Source organism: Hippopotamus amphibius, chromosome 1 (assembly GCF_030028045.1).
Source record: "Hippopotamus amphibius kiboko isolate mHipAmp2 chromosome 1, mHipAmp2.hap2, whole genome shotgun sequence".
In the NCBI taxonomy this organism is placed as follows: domain Eukaryota; kingdom Metazoa; phylum Chordata; class Mammalia; order Artiodactyla; family Hippopotamidae; genus Hippopotamus; species Hippopotamus amphibius.
Window position 1 is genome coordinate 37,712,100 of NC_080186.1, and position 18,600 is coordinate 37,730,699.

The 18,600-nt window shown below is 40.4% G+C and overlaps 1 protein-coding gene across 4 annotated transcripts in view; it reads left to right on the forward strand.

The window, feature by feature from the left end:
* The window catches only part of MAST2 (microtubule associated serine/threonine kinase 2), a 223,197-nt gene that overhangs the window by 182,288 nt on the left and 22,309 nt on the right, over nt 1-18,600 (forward strand). For 3 of the 4 annotated variants that reach the window (XM_057709503.1, XM_057709528.1, XM_057709519.1), the window contains exons 6-10: nt 9,019-9,094; nt 11,964-11,984; nt 13,794-13,872; nt 16,253-16,407; nt 18,306-18,381. In XM_057709503.1, coding sequence (XP_057565486.1) covers nt 9,019-9,094; nt 11,964-11,984; nt 13,794-13,872; nt 16,253-16,407; nt 18,306-18,381 — 407 coding nt within the window. The remainder of the gene's footprint in view (nt 1-9,018; nt 9,095-11,963; nt 11,985-13,793; nt 13,873-16,252; nt 16,408-18,305; nt 18,382-18,600) is intronic. The other variant, XM_057709511.1, reaches the window with a different exon arrangement.

Below are 18,600 nucleotides of genomic sequence, written 5' to 3' on the forward strand. Positions count from 1 at the left end.
CGGCATTCTGCTGTACACCCTCAGTCATTCATTTCCCTTCAGCAGACTGCAACATACTGCAGCTTACAGGTGAATTTTTACAGTACCTTGTAGAATGGTGTGGAGGGAATTTTGGAAAGTTGGTATAAGAAGGAAATTTACTGGTTGTAGTATGCTGCCTAGGAGATATTTGGGCGGTGAGGAGAGGCAAATACCCTTAGTATCCCTTCAGGGTGAAAGTGACATTTTAACGAGTGAAAAAGTAGTTACATTTTGAAAGAAATTTGTGCCACACAGAGAGCATTTTGAAAGTGGATGTTAGAAATGTTCCCATCTATAGGTGATTTTATTGACAAAAATGGTACTACCTATTGAAAAAGGTAAATCTGCCACTTTTTAAAAACATTAGAAATAGAATATTTCATATCTTTCAGATGAAAAGTTCAATAGATTTTGAACCTATTTGTTAAAAAAATTTTTTTTTAAATTATATCTCCATCAGTTTCCAAGAAAAACTGCTTGATGGCACAGAAGATAGAAATTTTTATCACCCTTTGAATAGAATTGAAATGATCTAATAAATAGAGCCAATAATGTACTGCTTTCATTGGGAGCTGCATGTCTGTGAGGTTTATTTTCCACCTATAATGAAACCAATCACAAAATCTAAATTTAAAAAGCAAACTGCAAAAGACTTAAGATTTCTAAAAATATAAATCATCTTCAATCACACTGAACTTTAAAAAAAAGCAAAAAATTGTATAACATGAATAAAATAAATTTTAATTTTAAAAATATTTGTTTTAAGGCATACATTTTGATAACTTTTGACATATATATACATCTGTGAAAACTATCACCACCATCAAAATAGTGAATATATCCATCATGTCCGAAAGTTTCCACAATGCCCTTTTATAATTCCTTCCATCTCCAGACAACCACTGATCTGCTTCCTGTTATAGATTAGTTTGAATTTTGTAGAATTTTTATCTAAATGGAATCACACAGTATGTGCTCTTTTTTTGTCTGACTTTTTGTCCTTTGCATTTCCATGTGAATTTTAAAAGCAGCTTATCCAAAAGGCAGCTGGTAGGGAAGGCTATGCATGACTGAGGGCAGGGGATATATGGAAAATCTTTGTACTTTTGGCTCAATTTTGCTGTGAGCCTAAAACTGCTCTTTAAAATAGTCTTTTTTTTATTTTTAGGGCAGCTGGGATTTTGATTTTTTGATTATTTTAAACCTGTAGATTGGTTAGGGGAGAATTGACTGCTTAATACTGAATCTTCTTACTCATGGGATATTTCCCCATTTATTTCGGCTGTCTTTAACACTGTTTTGTATAGCTCTTTTACATCTTTTGTCAGGTTTACCTCTTAAGTATTCCATATTTTTAATGCAGTGAATTATATTGCTTTTATTTTCATTTTCTGATTGTTCCTAACATATAGAAATATGATAGATTGTTGTATATTGATCTTATGTCCTATAGCCTTGCTAAACTTGCTTATTGTGAGTAACTTTATTATAGATTCTGTCAGATTTCTACATAGACAATCATGTTGTCTATGAATAAATACAATTTTATTTCTTCCTTTCTGATCTGGATGCTTTTTAAAATTTCTCTTTATTGCCTGTTTCACTAGCTAGATCCTCCAGTACAGTTTTGAATGGAAATAGTGAGCATGGACATCCTTACCTAATTTCTGACCTTAGGGCATTTTGTCTTCACCATTAAGGAAATGATGGCTATAAGTTTGTCAAAGATGCCCTTTATCAGTTTAAGAATGTTTCCTTCTGTTTCTAGTTTGGAGACAGTTTTTATGAAAACCGGTTCTTGGATTTTTGTCAAATGCTTTTTCTGTGTCTTAATGCGATGATCTTATGGTTTTTCATTGTTAGCCTATTAGTATGGTGGGTTTTATTCACTGATTTTTCAGATTTTAAACCAGCTTGTATTCCTGGGATAAACCCTACTTGATCATAATGTATTATCCTTTTAATATATTGTTGGATTTGATTTGTTGAAATTTTGTTGAGAATGTACAATATATTCATCTTTGGCTGGTTTTAGTATCAGAGTAAGTGTGACTTCATACGATGAGTTGGGAAGAATTCTCTTCTCTTCAGTTTTCTGGAAGAGTTTGTGTAGAATTGTTATTTCTTCCTTAAATGCTTGGTAGAATTCTCCAGCGAAGCCTTCTTGGCCTGGAGTTTTCTTTGCGGGAAGGTTTTAAAGAATAAACTTAATTTCCTTAATAAATACAAGCCTATTCAGGTAATCAGTTTATGAATGCGCTTTGGTGGTTTGTATATTTAATAAAAATTTCAGTTCCATCTAAGTTGTCAAATTAATTGACATAAACTTGTTCATAATATTGTCTGATTATTCTTCTGATATCTGTACAATCTGTAGGATATCACCTCTCTCATTCCTCATGTTGGTATTTTGTGTCTTCTGTCTTTTTTTCCTGATCAATCTGTCTATAGTTTATTGGTCTAAAAAGATCGGCATATGGTTTTGCTAATTTCCTCTATTGTTTTTCTTTGTTTTTTAATTGATTTCTTCAATTATCTTTGTGATTTCCTTTATTCTGGGTTTCATTTGCTGTTTTTCTAACTTCTTAAGACAGAAGCTGGTGTCATTCTTTTCTAATGCAGGTATTTAGTGATATAATTGTCCCACTGTGGAACTGCTTTAACTGATATGTTTTCATTTTTATTTAGTTTAAAATACTTTTCTAGTTTCCCTTTTCATTTCTGACCCACACATTATTCAGAAGAGCATTGTTTAGTTTCCAAATACTTGGAGATTTTTCCAGAGGTCTTCTATTACTGATTTCTAATTAAATTTCATTGTGGTTAGAGAACATACTTTATGTCTTGAATTCTTTGAAATTTATTGGATTTTGTTTTACGGACCAGAATATGAGCTTTCTTAGTAAATGTTCCATGTTCACTTGAAAAGAATGTATATTCTGCTGTTGTTTGGTAGTGTTCTTTAAGTGTCAATTAGATCAAGTCGGTTAATAGTGTTGTTCAAGTGTCCTGCATCCTTACTGTTTTGTCTCTTCTCCCCCTTGTGTTAATTTATTCAATCATTTATATCAGTATGGACTGAAAGACATTTATTTCATGGTATGGATTATAATCATTTAATGCTTTATTTTGTTGCTCAGTTTGTTCCAGCTTTGGCCATTGGGAGTTCTTTCAGTTGGTTCCTGTTCCCCTTTGACATACCCCCATCAATGTGTTTTTTTGTTTGTTTGTTTCTTTCTTCGTTTTGATTTGTTGATTTGGCGTTCTATCACTTCCTCATTTTCTGGTGCTGTAAGATACTCCAGACTCATCTTGAATATTTGTTGCCCCAGTCCTAGAGTCAGCCATTTTCTTCAAGGAGCTCTGGATCCTTTTATTGGAGAATAGTGTTAAAAACCAAGATCTTGGGACCAGATATGTTCATTAATACTGGAGTGTTCTTTCTTTTAGACCCTCTTAGCTGACAGATCAAAGAAATATAGTGTGTATACAAATCTATGTATATAGTATGTACACATATATAAATATTTCTGTATGTAACCATGAGTCCTTACTGATGTCTCCAACTCTAATCCATTATCACATGGATCATTCTAGTTTCCTCCCCTTGCTGATCTATAAATTTCCACTCTAACAGTGAGAAACCTGACTCCTGCCATCCATCATCCGTATACTTAATTATTCACTTCCACTGTACACAATAGCAGTATCAGAATTGTTTACCCCATACCCCCATGGGAAGCCTCTTTATACACTTGAGTTGAGTACATATACGTACTTCCTTTTGCCTATAGTTTTATAGACCCCATTCATTTTCCATGTCTTTTTATGGCTTGATAACTGATTTCTTTTTAATGCTGAGTAATTCCATTGTCTGGATGTACCACAGTTTATCCACCCACCTTCTAAAGAATACATTAGTTGCTTCCAAGTTTTGGCATTTATGAATAAAGCTACTATAAGCAGCTATTAGGTTGGCCCAAAAGTTCGTTCCTGAACGAACTTTTGGGCCAACCCGCTATGTGCAAGTTTTTATGTGGACAAAAGTTTTCTACTCAATTGAGTAATTACTGAGGAGTACAGTTGCTAGATTATACAATAAGACTATGTTTAGCTTTGTAAGACATTGCCAAATGGTCTTCTAAAGTGGCTATACCATTTTGCATTCCTACCAACAATGAATAGAAGTTCCTGTTGTTATGCATCCTCATCAGCATCAGATACTGTCAGGTTTTTAGCCATTCTAATAGATGTATATGAGTATCCCTTTGTGGTTTTAATTTGTGATTCCCTATGACAGAAGATGTTGAGCAACTTTTCATGTGCTTGTTTGCCATCTGTATATCTTCTTCGGTAAGATGTCTGTTTAGATCTTTTTTGCCGTTTGAAATTGGGTTGTTTCTTATTGTTGAGCTTTTCTTCGTTTATTTTGGTTACAAGTCTTTTATGAGATATGTGTTTTGCAAATATTTTCCCCTAGTCTGTGGCTTATCCTTTTTATTCTCTTAACAGTGTCTTTTGCAGAGCAGTTTTTTATTTTAATGAAGTCCAACTTATTAATTTTTTTCATAGATCATGCTTTTGGTTTCATGTCTAAGAATTCATCACCAAAGCCAAGGTCACTTTAGTTTTTCCCTATGTTATCTTCTAGAAGTTTGATAGTTTTTCTGCTTTACATTTAGGCAGATGTTACATTAGGATCACTTATATGATCCATGTTACGTTAATTTTTGTGAAAGATTGTGTCTAGATTTTTTTTTTCTCCACATACAGACATCCAGTTGTTCCGACACCATTCATTGAAAAGACTATTCTTTCTCATTGAATTCCCTGTGCTCCTTTGTCATATATCACTTGACTATAGTTGCATTTGTTTATCTCTGGGTGCTCTGTTCTGTTCCATTATCTATGTGTCTGTTCTTTCACCAGTACCACAGTGTCTTGATCACTATAGCTTTATAATGAGTCTTGAAGTCAAGTAATGTCAGTCCTCTAACTTTGTTTTTCTTCAGTATTGTGTTGGCTTTTTTGGTTACTTTGCCTACCCATATAAACTTTAGACTCCATTTGTTAATATTCACAAACTGGTTTGCTATGATTTTTTGTTTTAATTATTTATTTATTAGCTGTGTTGGGTATTCATTGCTGTGCATGGGCTTTCTCTAGTTGCGGCGAGAGGGGGCTACTCTTAGTTGTCGTGCTCGGGCTTCTCATTGCCATGTCTTCTCTTGTTGCGGAGCATGGGCTCTAGGTGCACAGACTTCAGTAGCTGTGGCACACAGGCTCAGTGGTTGTGGTGCATGGGCTTCGTTGAATCTTCCCGGACCAAGGATTGAACTCGTGTCCCCTGCATTGGCAGGCAGATTCTTAACTGCGCCACCAGGGAAGTCCCAGTTTGCTGGGATTTTGATTAAAATTGACTCTATAGATCCAGGTGGGAAGAACTGACATGTTAACAATGTTGCGTCTTTCAATCCATGAGCATGCAGTATCACTTCATATATTTAAATATTTGACTTCTTTCATCAGAGTTTTATTTACAGCATATAAATCGTAAACATATTTTGTTAGATTTATACATAAGCATTTCATTTTTATGTTATTTGTATTTTTAATTTCAGCTACCAATTTTTCATCGCTGGTATAAAGAAAAACAATTGACTTGTATATTAGCCATGTATCTTTTTTAAATTAATTAATTAATTTATTTATTTTATTGGCTGTGTTGGGTCTTTTTTGCTGTGCATGGGCTTTCTTGAGTTGTGGTGAGTGGGGGCTACTGTTCGTTGTGGTGCGCAGGCTCCTCATTGCCATGGCTTCTCTTGTTGCGGAGCACAGGCTCTACGTGCACAGGCTTCAGTAATTGTGGCACACAGGCTCAGTAGTTGTGGCACACGGGCTTAGTTGCTCCGCGGCATGTGGGATCTTCCTGGAGCAGAGGTCGAACCCATGTCCCCTGCATTGGCAGGCGGGTTCTTAACCACTGCGCCACCTAGGAAGCCCTAGCCATGTATCTTGTATCCTGTGACTTTGCTATAATTGCTTATTAGTTCCAGGAGTGATTTTTGTTGTTGTTGATTCTTTAATCTCTACATAGAAAGTCATCTCATCTACAAACAAAGACAATTTTATGTCTTCCTCCCCAATCTATTTACCTTTTATATCCTTTTCTTGTCTTGTTGCGCTAGGTGGGGCTTCCCAGTATGATATTGAATAGGAGTGGTAAGAGGAGACATCCTTGCTTTGTTCTCAGTCCTAGAAGGAAATCATCCAGTTTCTCACTATGAAGTCTGATTACAGCAGCATATCTTCTGTAGATGTTCTTATCAAGTTGAGGAAGTTCTCCTCTATTCTTGGTTTGCTAAGAGAGTAGCACAGACATATATATACTACCAACTGTAAAATAGATAGTCAGTGGGAAGTTGTTGTATAACAAAGGGAGTCCAACTCGAGGATGGAAGATGCCTTAGAGGACTGGGGCAGGGAGGGTGGGGGGGACTCGAGGGGGGGGAGTCAAGGAAGGGAGGGAATACGGGGATATGTGTATAAAAACAGATGATTGAACTTGGTATACCCCCCCAAAAGAGATCAATACAAAAAAAAAAAAAAAGAAATGGGTGTTAGGTTTTGTCAAATGCCCTTTCTATAGCAGTTGATGCAATTATGTGGTTTTTCCTCTGTAGTCTGTTGTTGTAGTAGGTTATATTAATTGATTTTCTTTTTTTTAATGTTTATTTTATTTTTGGATGCATTGGGTCTTAGTTGCAGCATACAGGATCTTTTGTTGCAGCACGCAAGCTTCTCGCTAGTTGTAGCACACAGGTGAAGTCTGTGAAATCCGTCTAGGGGAACAGATTCGTGATCTCCGGAAGAAAAGAATTTCTCCTTGGGATCAATAACAAGTTGTTGTGCAGGTTTAAGTAGAAAGTAACAGTTTATTAGAGAGCAGTTAGAGAAAGAGTACAGTAGCTTCTGGCACAGACACCAGAAGGGGGTGGAGAAACCTGAGAAGGGGTCTTACATGTGTGTCTTATATACCCTAAAAAGAGGAGTTAATTAGCTCGCAAGATTCAGAATTACTCCTTGCAAGTTTCACAAACATTTAGATAATCAGCAAAGAGATTTAAAGTGAGAGCTTTAACGTTCATTGAATGCCTCCCTGCATCTGTTAGCCATCACTCCGGTTCAGTTTGTGTGTTTGTGTGATTAGGAGAAAGGGTCATTAATTCTAAGATACATGTAATGTATACAACTGGGCCCATAAATTCTCCTAACTGGGTGTCTCTTCTTGCTTAAGCTTATCCTATTCCTGTCATATTCCTATCACAGGCTCAGTAGTTGTGGTACGCAGGCTTAGTTGCCCCGTGGCATGTGGGATCTTAGTTCCCCGACCAGGGATCAAACTCCTGTCCCCTGCATTGGAAAGCGGATTCTTAACCACTGGACCACCAGGGAAGTCCCTATATTAATTGATTTTCAAATGTTGGACCAGACTTGCATACCTGGAGTAAATTCTACTTGGTCATGGTATATAATATTTTACACATTGTTGCATTTTATATTTCTAATGTCTTGTTGAAGATTTTTACATCTGTGTTCATAAGAGATATTGGTCTAAAGTTTTCCTTTCTTATAATGTCTTTATCTGGTTTTGGTATTAGGGTAATACTGATCTTATACAGTGAGTCAGGAAATGTTCTTTCTGCTTTTGTTGAAAGAGATTGTAGACAATTGGTATTAATTTTTCCTTAAGTGTTTGGTAGAATTTATCAGTGAAATATCTGAGACTGATCTTTTCTTTTTTGGAAGATGATGAATATTGGTACTTTCTTTAATGAGTCCTTTCTTTTTTATCCAGTCTTATAATCTCTGTCTTTTAGTTGGTGCTTTTAGACCGTTTACACTTACTTAACTATTGTTGTTGATATGGTTTGGTTTAACTCTGTCATCTTCCTATCTGTTTTCTAATTGTAACCATCTGTTTTTTCTTCTTTTGCTCTTTTATTTCAGATTGAATGTTTTTTATTCCATTTTATATTCTTTATTGGCTTATGAGCTACAAGTCTTTGCTATTTAGTGGTTGGATTGGCATGTATAGTATATATCTTTATCACCATATTAAACCACTTCACATATAGCATAAGAATAACAGTATTCCATTTTCCCCTTTCCCCTCCCAGCCTTTATATTATTGTCTTCACTCTCTTTGTTTTCATATATGTTGTAAACCTCATACCACCTTATTTTTGTTTAAACATTATTATTTTTAGAGATGTTTAAATAATAAGAAAAAATCTTAAATATTTTCCCACGTAGTTAACTTTTCCAGTGCTCTTCATTCTTTTGTATAGATCCATATTTCCACTTGATATTATTTTCCTTCTGCCTAAAGGACATTTTAAAAATATTTCTTATAGTGCAGTCTTCTGTTGAGGATTTTGTTTGGCTTTTTTATCTGAAAATATCTTTATTTCATCTTTGTTTTTTAAAAATACTTTTACTGGTGCAATGACTTCTAACACTTATTGCGCAGAATTAAGCCAGACTTCTCAGGTTATGGGCACAGTCCTCTACAAAACTATCATTGCTTTAGACATCACCTGCATGCTTGGCGATCCCCAGGCCACCTGTAATTCTGACCAACTGGATACAAATTCAAGGGTTCCCACTACCTCCTCAGGTTTAATAATTTGCTAGAATGACTTACAGAACTCAGGAAAGCATCTCGGAACCTGAGGTGTTCCAAGGAGGACAGGTTGCTGCTAGATCTAGAACAGATGTCTGAGAAGCATAGATGGTTACAGGCAACTTGGGAACAAGGGAGAAACTTCTGGGCTGCCAACTTTTGCAAAGAGTCATTAAATTGTGGTCCTGGAAAAATAACCATACATGCTAATTGCCGATGCTAGGGGATGATTTCTTCCCTTAAGGTTATCATCTGAACCCTCCTCAGAAGCAAACCTTACAGAGGATTTCTTTTGCCTTCCCTGTTCACAGGTAACAGTCCTTTGGATAGCCCCCGGAATTTCTCTCCAAATGCACCTGCTCACTTTTCCTTTGTTCCTGCCCGTAGGTAAGTTGATAGGAAAACTCCTCTGTGACTAACATGTGGCATTTACATGAATGTCAGTTAAATGTCAGCTTCCTCCTTTGAGGCACTGCCCTTCCAAGTGTGTTACCTTGATCTACCAGCCATCAAAATTCCTTTCCTGCTTTCCTTGCCCAGGTCATAATCATCTTGTTCAAACTTTGCTTTCCAAACACCGTAGGTATTTGTGTTTGAATGTTTGAATGGGCGAGTAGATAGTAGAAGTGAATTTATTTTATAATCTTAAGCACAAGTCCCTGATTTCCTGAGGGTATGTTCCAAAATACTGTATTCTCAATTGAGAGCTGTCCTAGCGTGATCGCTGAGAAAATGAGTTCTCCTCCCAGGAGGACCCAAAGTTATACTCTTATTGTTCTAGCTCAGCTAGTTCCAGGGAGCTACAAGGGGCCATTTATGCCTCCCTCCTTGGGGATAAAGAGACTACCAGATCTTCACTTATCCTCACATGAATTTAGAAAGATTTGGTGCATTGCAGAGCCATGCTTATATTCCTCACATTTCATTCATTTCTGAAAGTGATATAAACTTATCTCAGGCACATGGTAGCAATCCTGATGGTTCAGCCCATTGCCAGGGTATCACCTGGCCTCTGGAGAAGTACTGAGCTGACTGACACGAGTCTATCCAATCCAGATACCAAGGCTTCTTATACGAATTATTTGCTTTTCAGAACATCTCTAAAATTCTTTCTTGGCAGAGTCCACGTTCTTTGATTTGATTTTATTTTTTTACTTTAAAGAATATACTTGGTTAGAGTCAGTCTTTGGTATTAAGACCTCCAGAAAAATCATGGCTCCAGATTTGGAGCCTTTAATGGGTGGAGAATGATATATATAGCTTGAGACCAGAGTAGTAGTACTCAGACTACTTTTTTAAGAGATAACAGGAAAAGAATGGATTCCTTGAAACAGCATTAACTCACTATTCAAATGACAACCCAGAAGAAATCCATCCCCTTCTTCTCCAGGATTCTGTGGAGCTGAAAATGACGTGGACAGGTTGGGAGATGTTTGATGGCTGACTTGGGTGCCCCTCCTGACCCAATTGCCTTATTCAAAATGAGTATCATCAGATTTGTCCCATGGACTCACCTCTCCTACCCTGTGTAACTTCGTTAGTTAACCAAGGATCCAGGTAGAAACACGTACAGTGTAGGAAGATGCTGGATGGATGCACTTGCTTTTCCAGCCCAGCTAAAAGTCTTACTTATCCCAGACTTCCTGCTTTGATTGTGTTTGAACTCTAGCCTCAGATTAGGTCTGAGCTGGGACAGTAGGATCTGTGACCATTCTCTATAAATGGCATGGAGTCATTTCCTATTCATTCAGTAAATATTTACTGAACACCCAGTAAGCCCAAGCACATGATGGGTACTTAGTTATGTAGTGGGAACCAGGCAGACAGAGCCTTAACTTCCTAGAAACTTAGTAGACTTAGTAGAGTCTGTGCACTTGTTATTCCCTTTGAAGGAATGCTGTTCCCTCAGGTCTTCGCTTAGTTAACTCCTTCTTTCATTTCTCATCTTAAATGTCAACTGCCCAGAGAAACCTTTCTCACCATATGATATAAAAGAGCCCCCTCATCATTCTCCAGCAAACCATCCAGTTTTATTTTCAAACTAGTACTTTTCAACGCCTGATACAGTCACCCCTCGGTATCCAGAGGAGATTGGTTCCAGGACCCAGGTAGATGCCAAAGTCCACATATGTTTAAGTCCCTTATGTAAAATGGCATAATGTTTGCATATAACCTATGTACATCCTCTTGATTAATTATAAAACCTAATAAAAGGTAAATGCTATGTAAATCATTTTAAATACAGTGTGAATAGTTGCTAGCATGCAGCAAATTCAAGTTTGGCTTTGTGGAACTTTCTAGATTTTTTCCCTCTGAATATTTTTGATTCACTGTTGGTTGAATCTGCAGATGCAGAACCTGTGGATAAAGAGGGGTGACTTTAGTTTCTTATTTGGTTTCTATTTCCTCTCGACCAGAATCAAAGCACCTCTAATAGAGATGCCTTAATATATTGAAACTATATCTGCTAGTATATAATAAACACTTAGTTGGTGCTTATTGATTGAGTGAGTGGTAGGGAAGAATAATGAACAAGCAAACAAACCAATATCTAGTTATAACCCATGATAAGCACCGTGAAGGGAAAGATACTACCTAAAAGAGTAGGAAGGGAATACGGCTGGAGAGTCTATACTGGGTGGTCATTTAAGGCCTCTCAGAAGGACTGACTTCTGAGCCAACCTGAAGGATAAGAAGAAGGCTGCCATGTTGGGAGTGAGAACACAGGTGTGTAGTCCAATCCAAGAAGAGGGAATAGCATGTTCCATTGGTGCCGTGTGTCTGCATCATTCTCTGGGCTTTAGGGATAGGGTCAGCTGGGGGCTTTGGGGCCTGGTATTACCACTGAGATCCACAGAGGTTTGTGCTAGGTGGCCTGAAGTTTGAGTCGTGTGTGGAAGACAGGACCCTGGGCTGTCGCCTTACCAGACATAGTAGGAGAAGCAGCTAGGTATTGGTGGGGCAGGGGAGGAAGACTTCAACCCTGCCAAACAGGGTACTCAGGAATTTTGTTTCCTGTCACTGAAGTCAGGCATGAGCTTTATAGTATCACATTAGTTTGGAATATCACACAAAGGCCAGATTTAATGAAATACTAGGGATAGACCCATTAGTCATATGATTTCACTTCTAACTTCCACACATTCCTAAACAAAAGGTTTGCCTCTGCCAAGCTAGACCAAATGCCAAGTGTCAAACAGATCAGTCTCTCTGGTTCCCTTTGATTCTCACTTTAATGTATGTCTTTTCACTACAGCCATGGTCACAGAGCAGACAGGTAATAGCGGACGTGATGGGGAGAGGGGCTGGGAAACTGCTATGCATGGCCAGACAATATGGTTTGTTTTTTTGTGCTTGGTGAGAACTGGCTGTGATGAGTCTTCTCTGACTGGGTACGAACATTTGGCCTTTCATTTCTATCAAAGAGGCCGTAAGGGAGCCCCCTCTACCTGCTGGAACCAAGGCTCCGTGCTCATATGCTTGGAAGGCAGGATTTGCCAAATAGTTCCAAGCTTCTGAGCAAAGGGACAGGTCACCCTCATTCCCACAGCTTTCCTCAGTCACCCAGTGGGATGACCAGCCAGAGGAAATGGAGGCATCCTATAGTGGCATTTCTCACTCTGGTGGTCCCTGCTGTTCATTTTGCAGAAAAATAGCTGCCATGCAGTTGGTTTCCATTTCTGTATGAAGGAGGGAAAATCACATATGGAGAAGTGTATCTGACAAGGGTTTGGGAAATGCCTCCCTGAGTTAGACTAGTCCCATCTTTGCTGAGCTCTGTTTTCCTGGAATTGACTTGATTTCTTGTGTAGAACTCTGTTCCCACAGAGAGATCATAGAGAATACCATGTTTGAGCAGCCTCCTGGACATTTCTTTGCCTCAGAGACTAGGTTCCAGCAGGACTGGCTGCCTGGGTGGCATGAAGTTTGAGTCATGTGCATGTGGCATGGAACCCCCGGCTGTCCCCTTGCAGAACATAGTAGGAAAAGCTGCTCGGTATTGGTGGGGTGGGGAGGAGTGCTTCCAAAAGAGATTGATTCCTCTTTTTGCTTCTTCCTTTCCGTGCCTCCCCCCACCCCGCTTTAACTGTGGAGCTTGGAACAATTCACCCAGATCTCTGGGTCTTAATGTTTTCTCTCAAGCTTGAGAGTATTAAACTTAACTTCTAAAGGTCCTGCATTGCTAATGTTCTAAGGTTCTGTGGGTAACATCAAAGAAGTTTTTCTCTAACTTTAGCCAGAGCAGGCTGTACTCCCAAAGCTCCACAAGAAAGAACGTTTGTGTTATAATACATCCCATAGTCCAGGAAAGAATCACTTGTCCATATTATAAAAGTTTCAGACCAGAAACTTGCTTGATCTTTCTTTTCTACAGCAAAGCAGTAACTGTGGTTCTTTGTGATGAGAGCTTCAGGGCACATCCTCTAAAGAGCAGCTGGAAGCCTGCCCCAAAGTCTTATATACGGCCAAGGCTGTGCCACCTCACTCCTCTTTCATAAGGGTGCTGTCACTTTTTGGCAGACAGTCTCAAAAATTGGATTTATGAGTCCTAATGGCTCTTGGGTAGCCTTTGACTATTCGCCAAATATTTATTCATACTCAGACCCAGGTGGTGGTTTCACTTCTTCCCAGTTATCAACCCAGTGGCCTAGGGAACACCAAAGGACCCACCACGTGGAGCTTTTAAAAAAGGAACTAGCATTTCAGTGGCAGTTCTTTCCTTGTGATGGTGCCTTTAGCTGCAGTCCTCTGTCATTGCTTCTCTGTCATTGCTAAAAGTGAATAAGTTGAGAGTATAAAGATTTTTATTCCAAAACCATAGTATTGCATAACAGATGTTCTTATTTAAAGTTATAGACTTCTTTGTAGTCAGAGATGTCTGTCTTTGCAGTGAAAAACACACAACAATAGGCCCCATGTTGCAGAGAGATATGAAAGCATGTGCTGGATCAAGCAGTACAGTCTTGAGACAAGGAAGAGCCTACCAGTGAATCAACTGCCCAAAAAAAGCTGATGGAAAGACAGGCAGGTCCTGGGCTCAGGGTGGGGTCTGGTAGAAACTGCCTAACATTCTTTCCTTACATAGGACTGATGGACGGCGCTGGTCTTTGGCCTCTTTGCCTTCTTCAGGCTATGGAACCAACACTCCTAGCTCTACGGTCTCAGTAAGTAGCCCGATCTGTGGCCATACCTCCTTCACCCTGAGGAAATACTTCCCTGCAGGTTATTGCTCCCTGTCCCTACAGTGTTGCAAAATGGTTCTCAACTTTTTCTATAAAGCCCAACTCAAAGAAGTTGCTTGGGTTGAGGCTGAGTGGAGCAGAGGTCTTGGTGGCCATTAACAGCCATAGTCAGGTCCATTAAACGCCTTTGGAAAGAGTTAATGAGCATGTTTCTGGGCATCAGTTATTCCTAGTGGAGCCAGAGGAGGGCTTGAGGATGGACTTTTGCTTTGCCCATGAGGCTGGGCACAGGGACTCCTAAGCACAGTTCCCTTGCTCCCCTCATTTTATTTCTAGAACTGTAACCATGAACAGATAACGACTCCCATGTCCCAAAGGCCTGGTAGACTGTTCTCTAACTTTTTCACCTTTTCCTTTCAAAAAAGAAGGGAAGGATGAATGTTATTTGATATTCAAGTTTGATGTAAAGCAGCAAAAAAAAAAAAAAAAAAAAACAAAACAAAAAACCAAAATGGGCCTATCTGTAGAACTTCTAGTTATATTTCTTTTAGAGAAGATTTTAGCCTAAAACACAATAGATGTCTTAATTGCCACTATGCACAATTGAGCCTAAAATGAGTCTTCCTTATTGAGCAACTTTTAATTGAAGCCAGGATGACCCATTGGCAAACACTGTCTGTAAAGGGCACATATTTTAGGCTTTGCAGGCCACAGGCTGGATGACCCATTTCCCCATGTCTTCCACCATTCTTCAGGTCTTCTCAGCTCAGTTTGTCTATATTCATAAATCCCAAGCAGGTAAAAGGAGTTATCATTTCCTCCCTTGACCTAGATATTACTCTGTTTAAAAAAAATTTTTTTTTTGGTTGCACTGCACAGCATATGGAATCTTAGTTCCCTGACCAGGGATCAAACCCATCCCCCCTGCAGTGGAAGCATGGAGTCTTAACCACTGGACCACCAAGGAAGTCCTAGATAGTACTCTAAATTAATCCAAAGATCGCACTGGTCTTTTGGCAGTTGTTTAGTTTCATATCTTTCCCTAGTAAATATCTGTTCCGCATAATCCTTTACTCAAGCAGGTGATTTTTTAGACCCAAGGTAAAGGGTCATATATTTATTTTATATATATATATTCCTGTTCAATACGTTTTAATAGTCTCAACCCTTTGCTCCAGCTTATTTTATTGGAATACCTTAAAATGCCAATTTTGCTTCATGTTAGTTGCAGTTGGATGAGGATACTTTTTGCAATTTCTATCCAAATCATTTATAAAAATGTGACCAAGACAGAGTCCCAAGAAAACCTCCCACTAGCTGTTTACAACTTTATATATTATAGCATGAGAGAGGTGTGCACTGTAAGTAAAAAAAAATTTTGATTTCTCACTTGGTATGAAGGCTTACATGTGGCAACAGAGTTCTCTTGATGTGGTGCCACAGCTTTGAGTGTAAATGGATTTAGACATTTAATCCCAGATCCAGTGAGCAGAAATTGAGCCAACAGTGTTAGATTTGCTGCTGTTGTAGCCAGTCTTGTCAGGTAAGCGGGGTGGGGAGATTCACTGATGCAGGAGCTGACCGGGGCTGCCATGGCAATGGCTGCATTGGTGGGATGACAGCAGCAGCACAACTCACCCCCTCAGATGGTCTCCTGTGATTCCAGTGGGCTCTTGTCTGGAATCTCAGTCACTGGCCCATGTTTAGAATTCTTAATTGTTTTCAGGTCAAGTCTAATCTTTGGGTTCCAGATCTAAAAATAATTTTTTTCCCTGCTGGATTTTCTTGCCTATTGGTATCCCTAGAGCCTGGGACAAAAGCCTCAGCAAAGCCAGTTGCCCTCTGGGTAACAGCCTAAAGGAAGCATTGCTGAGCCATCCTGGGGCTCTCCCAAGGTGTTGTAGAAGGGAAAACTTGTGGGGATGCCATTTGTAGCCTGGGCATACCTGGAACATTTCCTAATAAGCCAGGAAGCATGATTTATTAATTACTTGCCATTCTGACTAGTGAAAAGCTTCACTGAGGGTAAAGGGTCCACGTGGAAGAATCTGCTTTTTGCCACCTAAAGAGGCTCCCTGGTTAGTTGAGGAGCTCTCACACCTCATGAACGTCTGGGTCTGACCCCCTTCAAGGCTCATGAAGGACAGTCGTATCTTGGCTTCATCGGGACTGAGAGCTCTGAAGGGTAGATATGAATGGGATCCTGCGCAGTGGAGACTCCAGGGAGGAGGGGGGCGTACCGGCTGTGGGCTGGCTTCAGGTTTACAGTGACTGGGGAGCCCCTGACCATTTGCAGTCCTTCTCCACTCCTGGATGGCCTTAGACCTGTCTTTAATACTTTCTTAAATGTTGTTCCCTCTAGTCATCATGCTCCTCTCAGGAAAAGCTGCACCAGTTGCCCTTCCAGCCTACAGCCGATGAGCTGCACTTTTTGACGAAGCATTTCAGCACAGAGAGTGTACCCGATGAGGAGGGACGGCAGTCCCCGGCCCTGCGACCCCGCTCCCGCAGCCTCAGGTCAGGGTGCTCTCTGCCCACTTCCTGGTACCCGTGGAGCTCAGCTTGTCTGCAAAGCCTAGGAGTCGCAAACTTATTCCATAAAGGGCAAGATGCTAACTAATTCATGCTTTGTAGGCCATGCCATCTCTGGCAGCTACTTACTCTGCTCTCGTGCAGAGTCATCCATAGACATTATGTAAACTTTTTGTATAAAGGCAGGCAGCGGGCCACATTTGGTCTGCTGGCAGTAGTTTGCCAACCCCTGGACTAGCACATGGACACACCTCGAATGAGTCAAGTGCAGTGAAGCTCAAGCCCTTTGGCTTCAGGTACAGCTCAACTCACTACCCCAAGAGGTGCCTGAAGATGCTGTCAAGGGGTCCCTTTTTTTCCCTTTGAAAGTAGTCAGCAGTAGAAATGTACTTTGGACTCCATTCAGTAAAAGGAGAGTAATAGTATCATCCATTCTGATGGTTACCTGGCTGTAGAACCCAGAGGTCCAGGATGTATAAACTAGGCCACCAAAAAAAGTTGCTTCTGAAGACACTTGTGGCTGACTCGGGTAAGAAGCCCATTGTAGAAGCAGAAGAACTAAATGCCCATCTGAATCGATCTCATTTCCCTGAATCACCTGGGATCATCAATCCCAACAACACTTAACAGCTGATTTATCTGTGTATTCCATAGATTCAGTCAGCTCTTCTCTTTGGTGTTAGGTGGTAAATCTGTGCCAAAATTCCAGGTTAAGGAAGAAGGTGGAGTTAAAATGAGCATGGCTTTAAATGATCAAGCTCAGATTTCCAGGGTCCCTGGGAAATAATGTCAGCTAACATGTTCAGGGTGGGGGCCCAGAGGAGAAGTGCCCCCCAGGAAGAATCCCCTTAGGTAATGTTGGCACTGCAAGTGCCAGGGAGTGAGCTGAACCAGACCGTAAAGACTGGTTCAAGTTCAGATTGATGAGACTGATGACTAGGACTGCAGTGCAAAGGGTCAGACATACAAACGCGGAGAGTGTGGAGCGTAGAGCCGGTGCCTTTCTTCGTCTCACGCGGAGGACTGGCTGAATCCTGGTGCTCTTCACAATCCACACAGAAACAGGGGCACCTCTTAGGCCATTTGAGATTGAGATGTACCTCCAGGACATCCCCAGGGAGTACTCTTAAAATGGTTGGTAATGTGCATTAACGTAGCAGCAGACCATGGCCCATTGCAGGGAGGAAAGACAGAAAAGAACAGTTCTGAACATAGCTCATCTGGGATCACATGTCAGGGGCACCAAGCGGGGCAGGACACAAATAGCCATTCAGTCTTGTGGCCCAAACTTTGAAATCCTTTAAGAGGATGTAATCACACGTGGGCCAAAGGGGAAGATTTAGATGACCCAGGTTTATAATTCACTACAGGCTGGCTGGACTGGCCTCATCCCCCAGGTGAAAGCTAAGGTAGTCCCACTGGCTGCAGCTTGTTTAGAAAAGATACAGTGTGTTCCTTTAGTTGTTTTGGTGGCAGTTGGATTTGATTTGATAGCTAGAACATGCTGGGGTATGCCCAACCCCACTGGCCAAAGCAAAGAAGACACAGAGAGTCCTATTCTGAGGGAGATGATCCTAGAAGAACCACCACTGGCCTCAAGAGTTGCCTCTTCCTGTCTGTGCCTTTTCAGGCCCTGGCAGAGGTCTTTGTGAAGGCCAGGCCTCTTACAGAGAGGTAGTCTAGCTCCAGATGGCACCATTTTGAGCTGAACAAAGTGTGCTGGTAGGTCCAGTAATAAGGAAAGCTTAGAAACTCAGCATTCCTTAAGGTGGGAGTGTGTGGGTGCTGCAGACAGTGGGCGGGCATGGGCTCTGGGGGTGGGCATCTTTCTCCTCGATGGTTCCCTGGCACTAAAGTAACACAATTATTTCTTTCTTATTTAGTCCTGGACGGTCACCTGTTTCCTTTGACAGTGAAATAATAATGATGAATCATGTATACAAAGAAAGATTCCCCAAGGTAAGGAGACTGGTAACGCCTCTGAGGATGCCGCCTCCAGCCAGATCCAGTGGAAAGACCAGAGTGGGGGGTAGAGTGCTGGCTTCAGAGGCAATCCGGAAGGCGAGCTGGGAGGCACCAGGAGGAGGAGGACACAAGCACGAGGGCTTCCAGACTGCCGGAGAAGAGGAAGGCAGCAGAGGACTTTGAGTTTGGGGATTTTACTTGTACAGGCTCTAT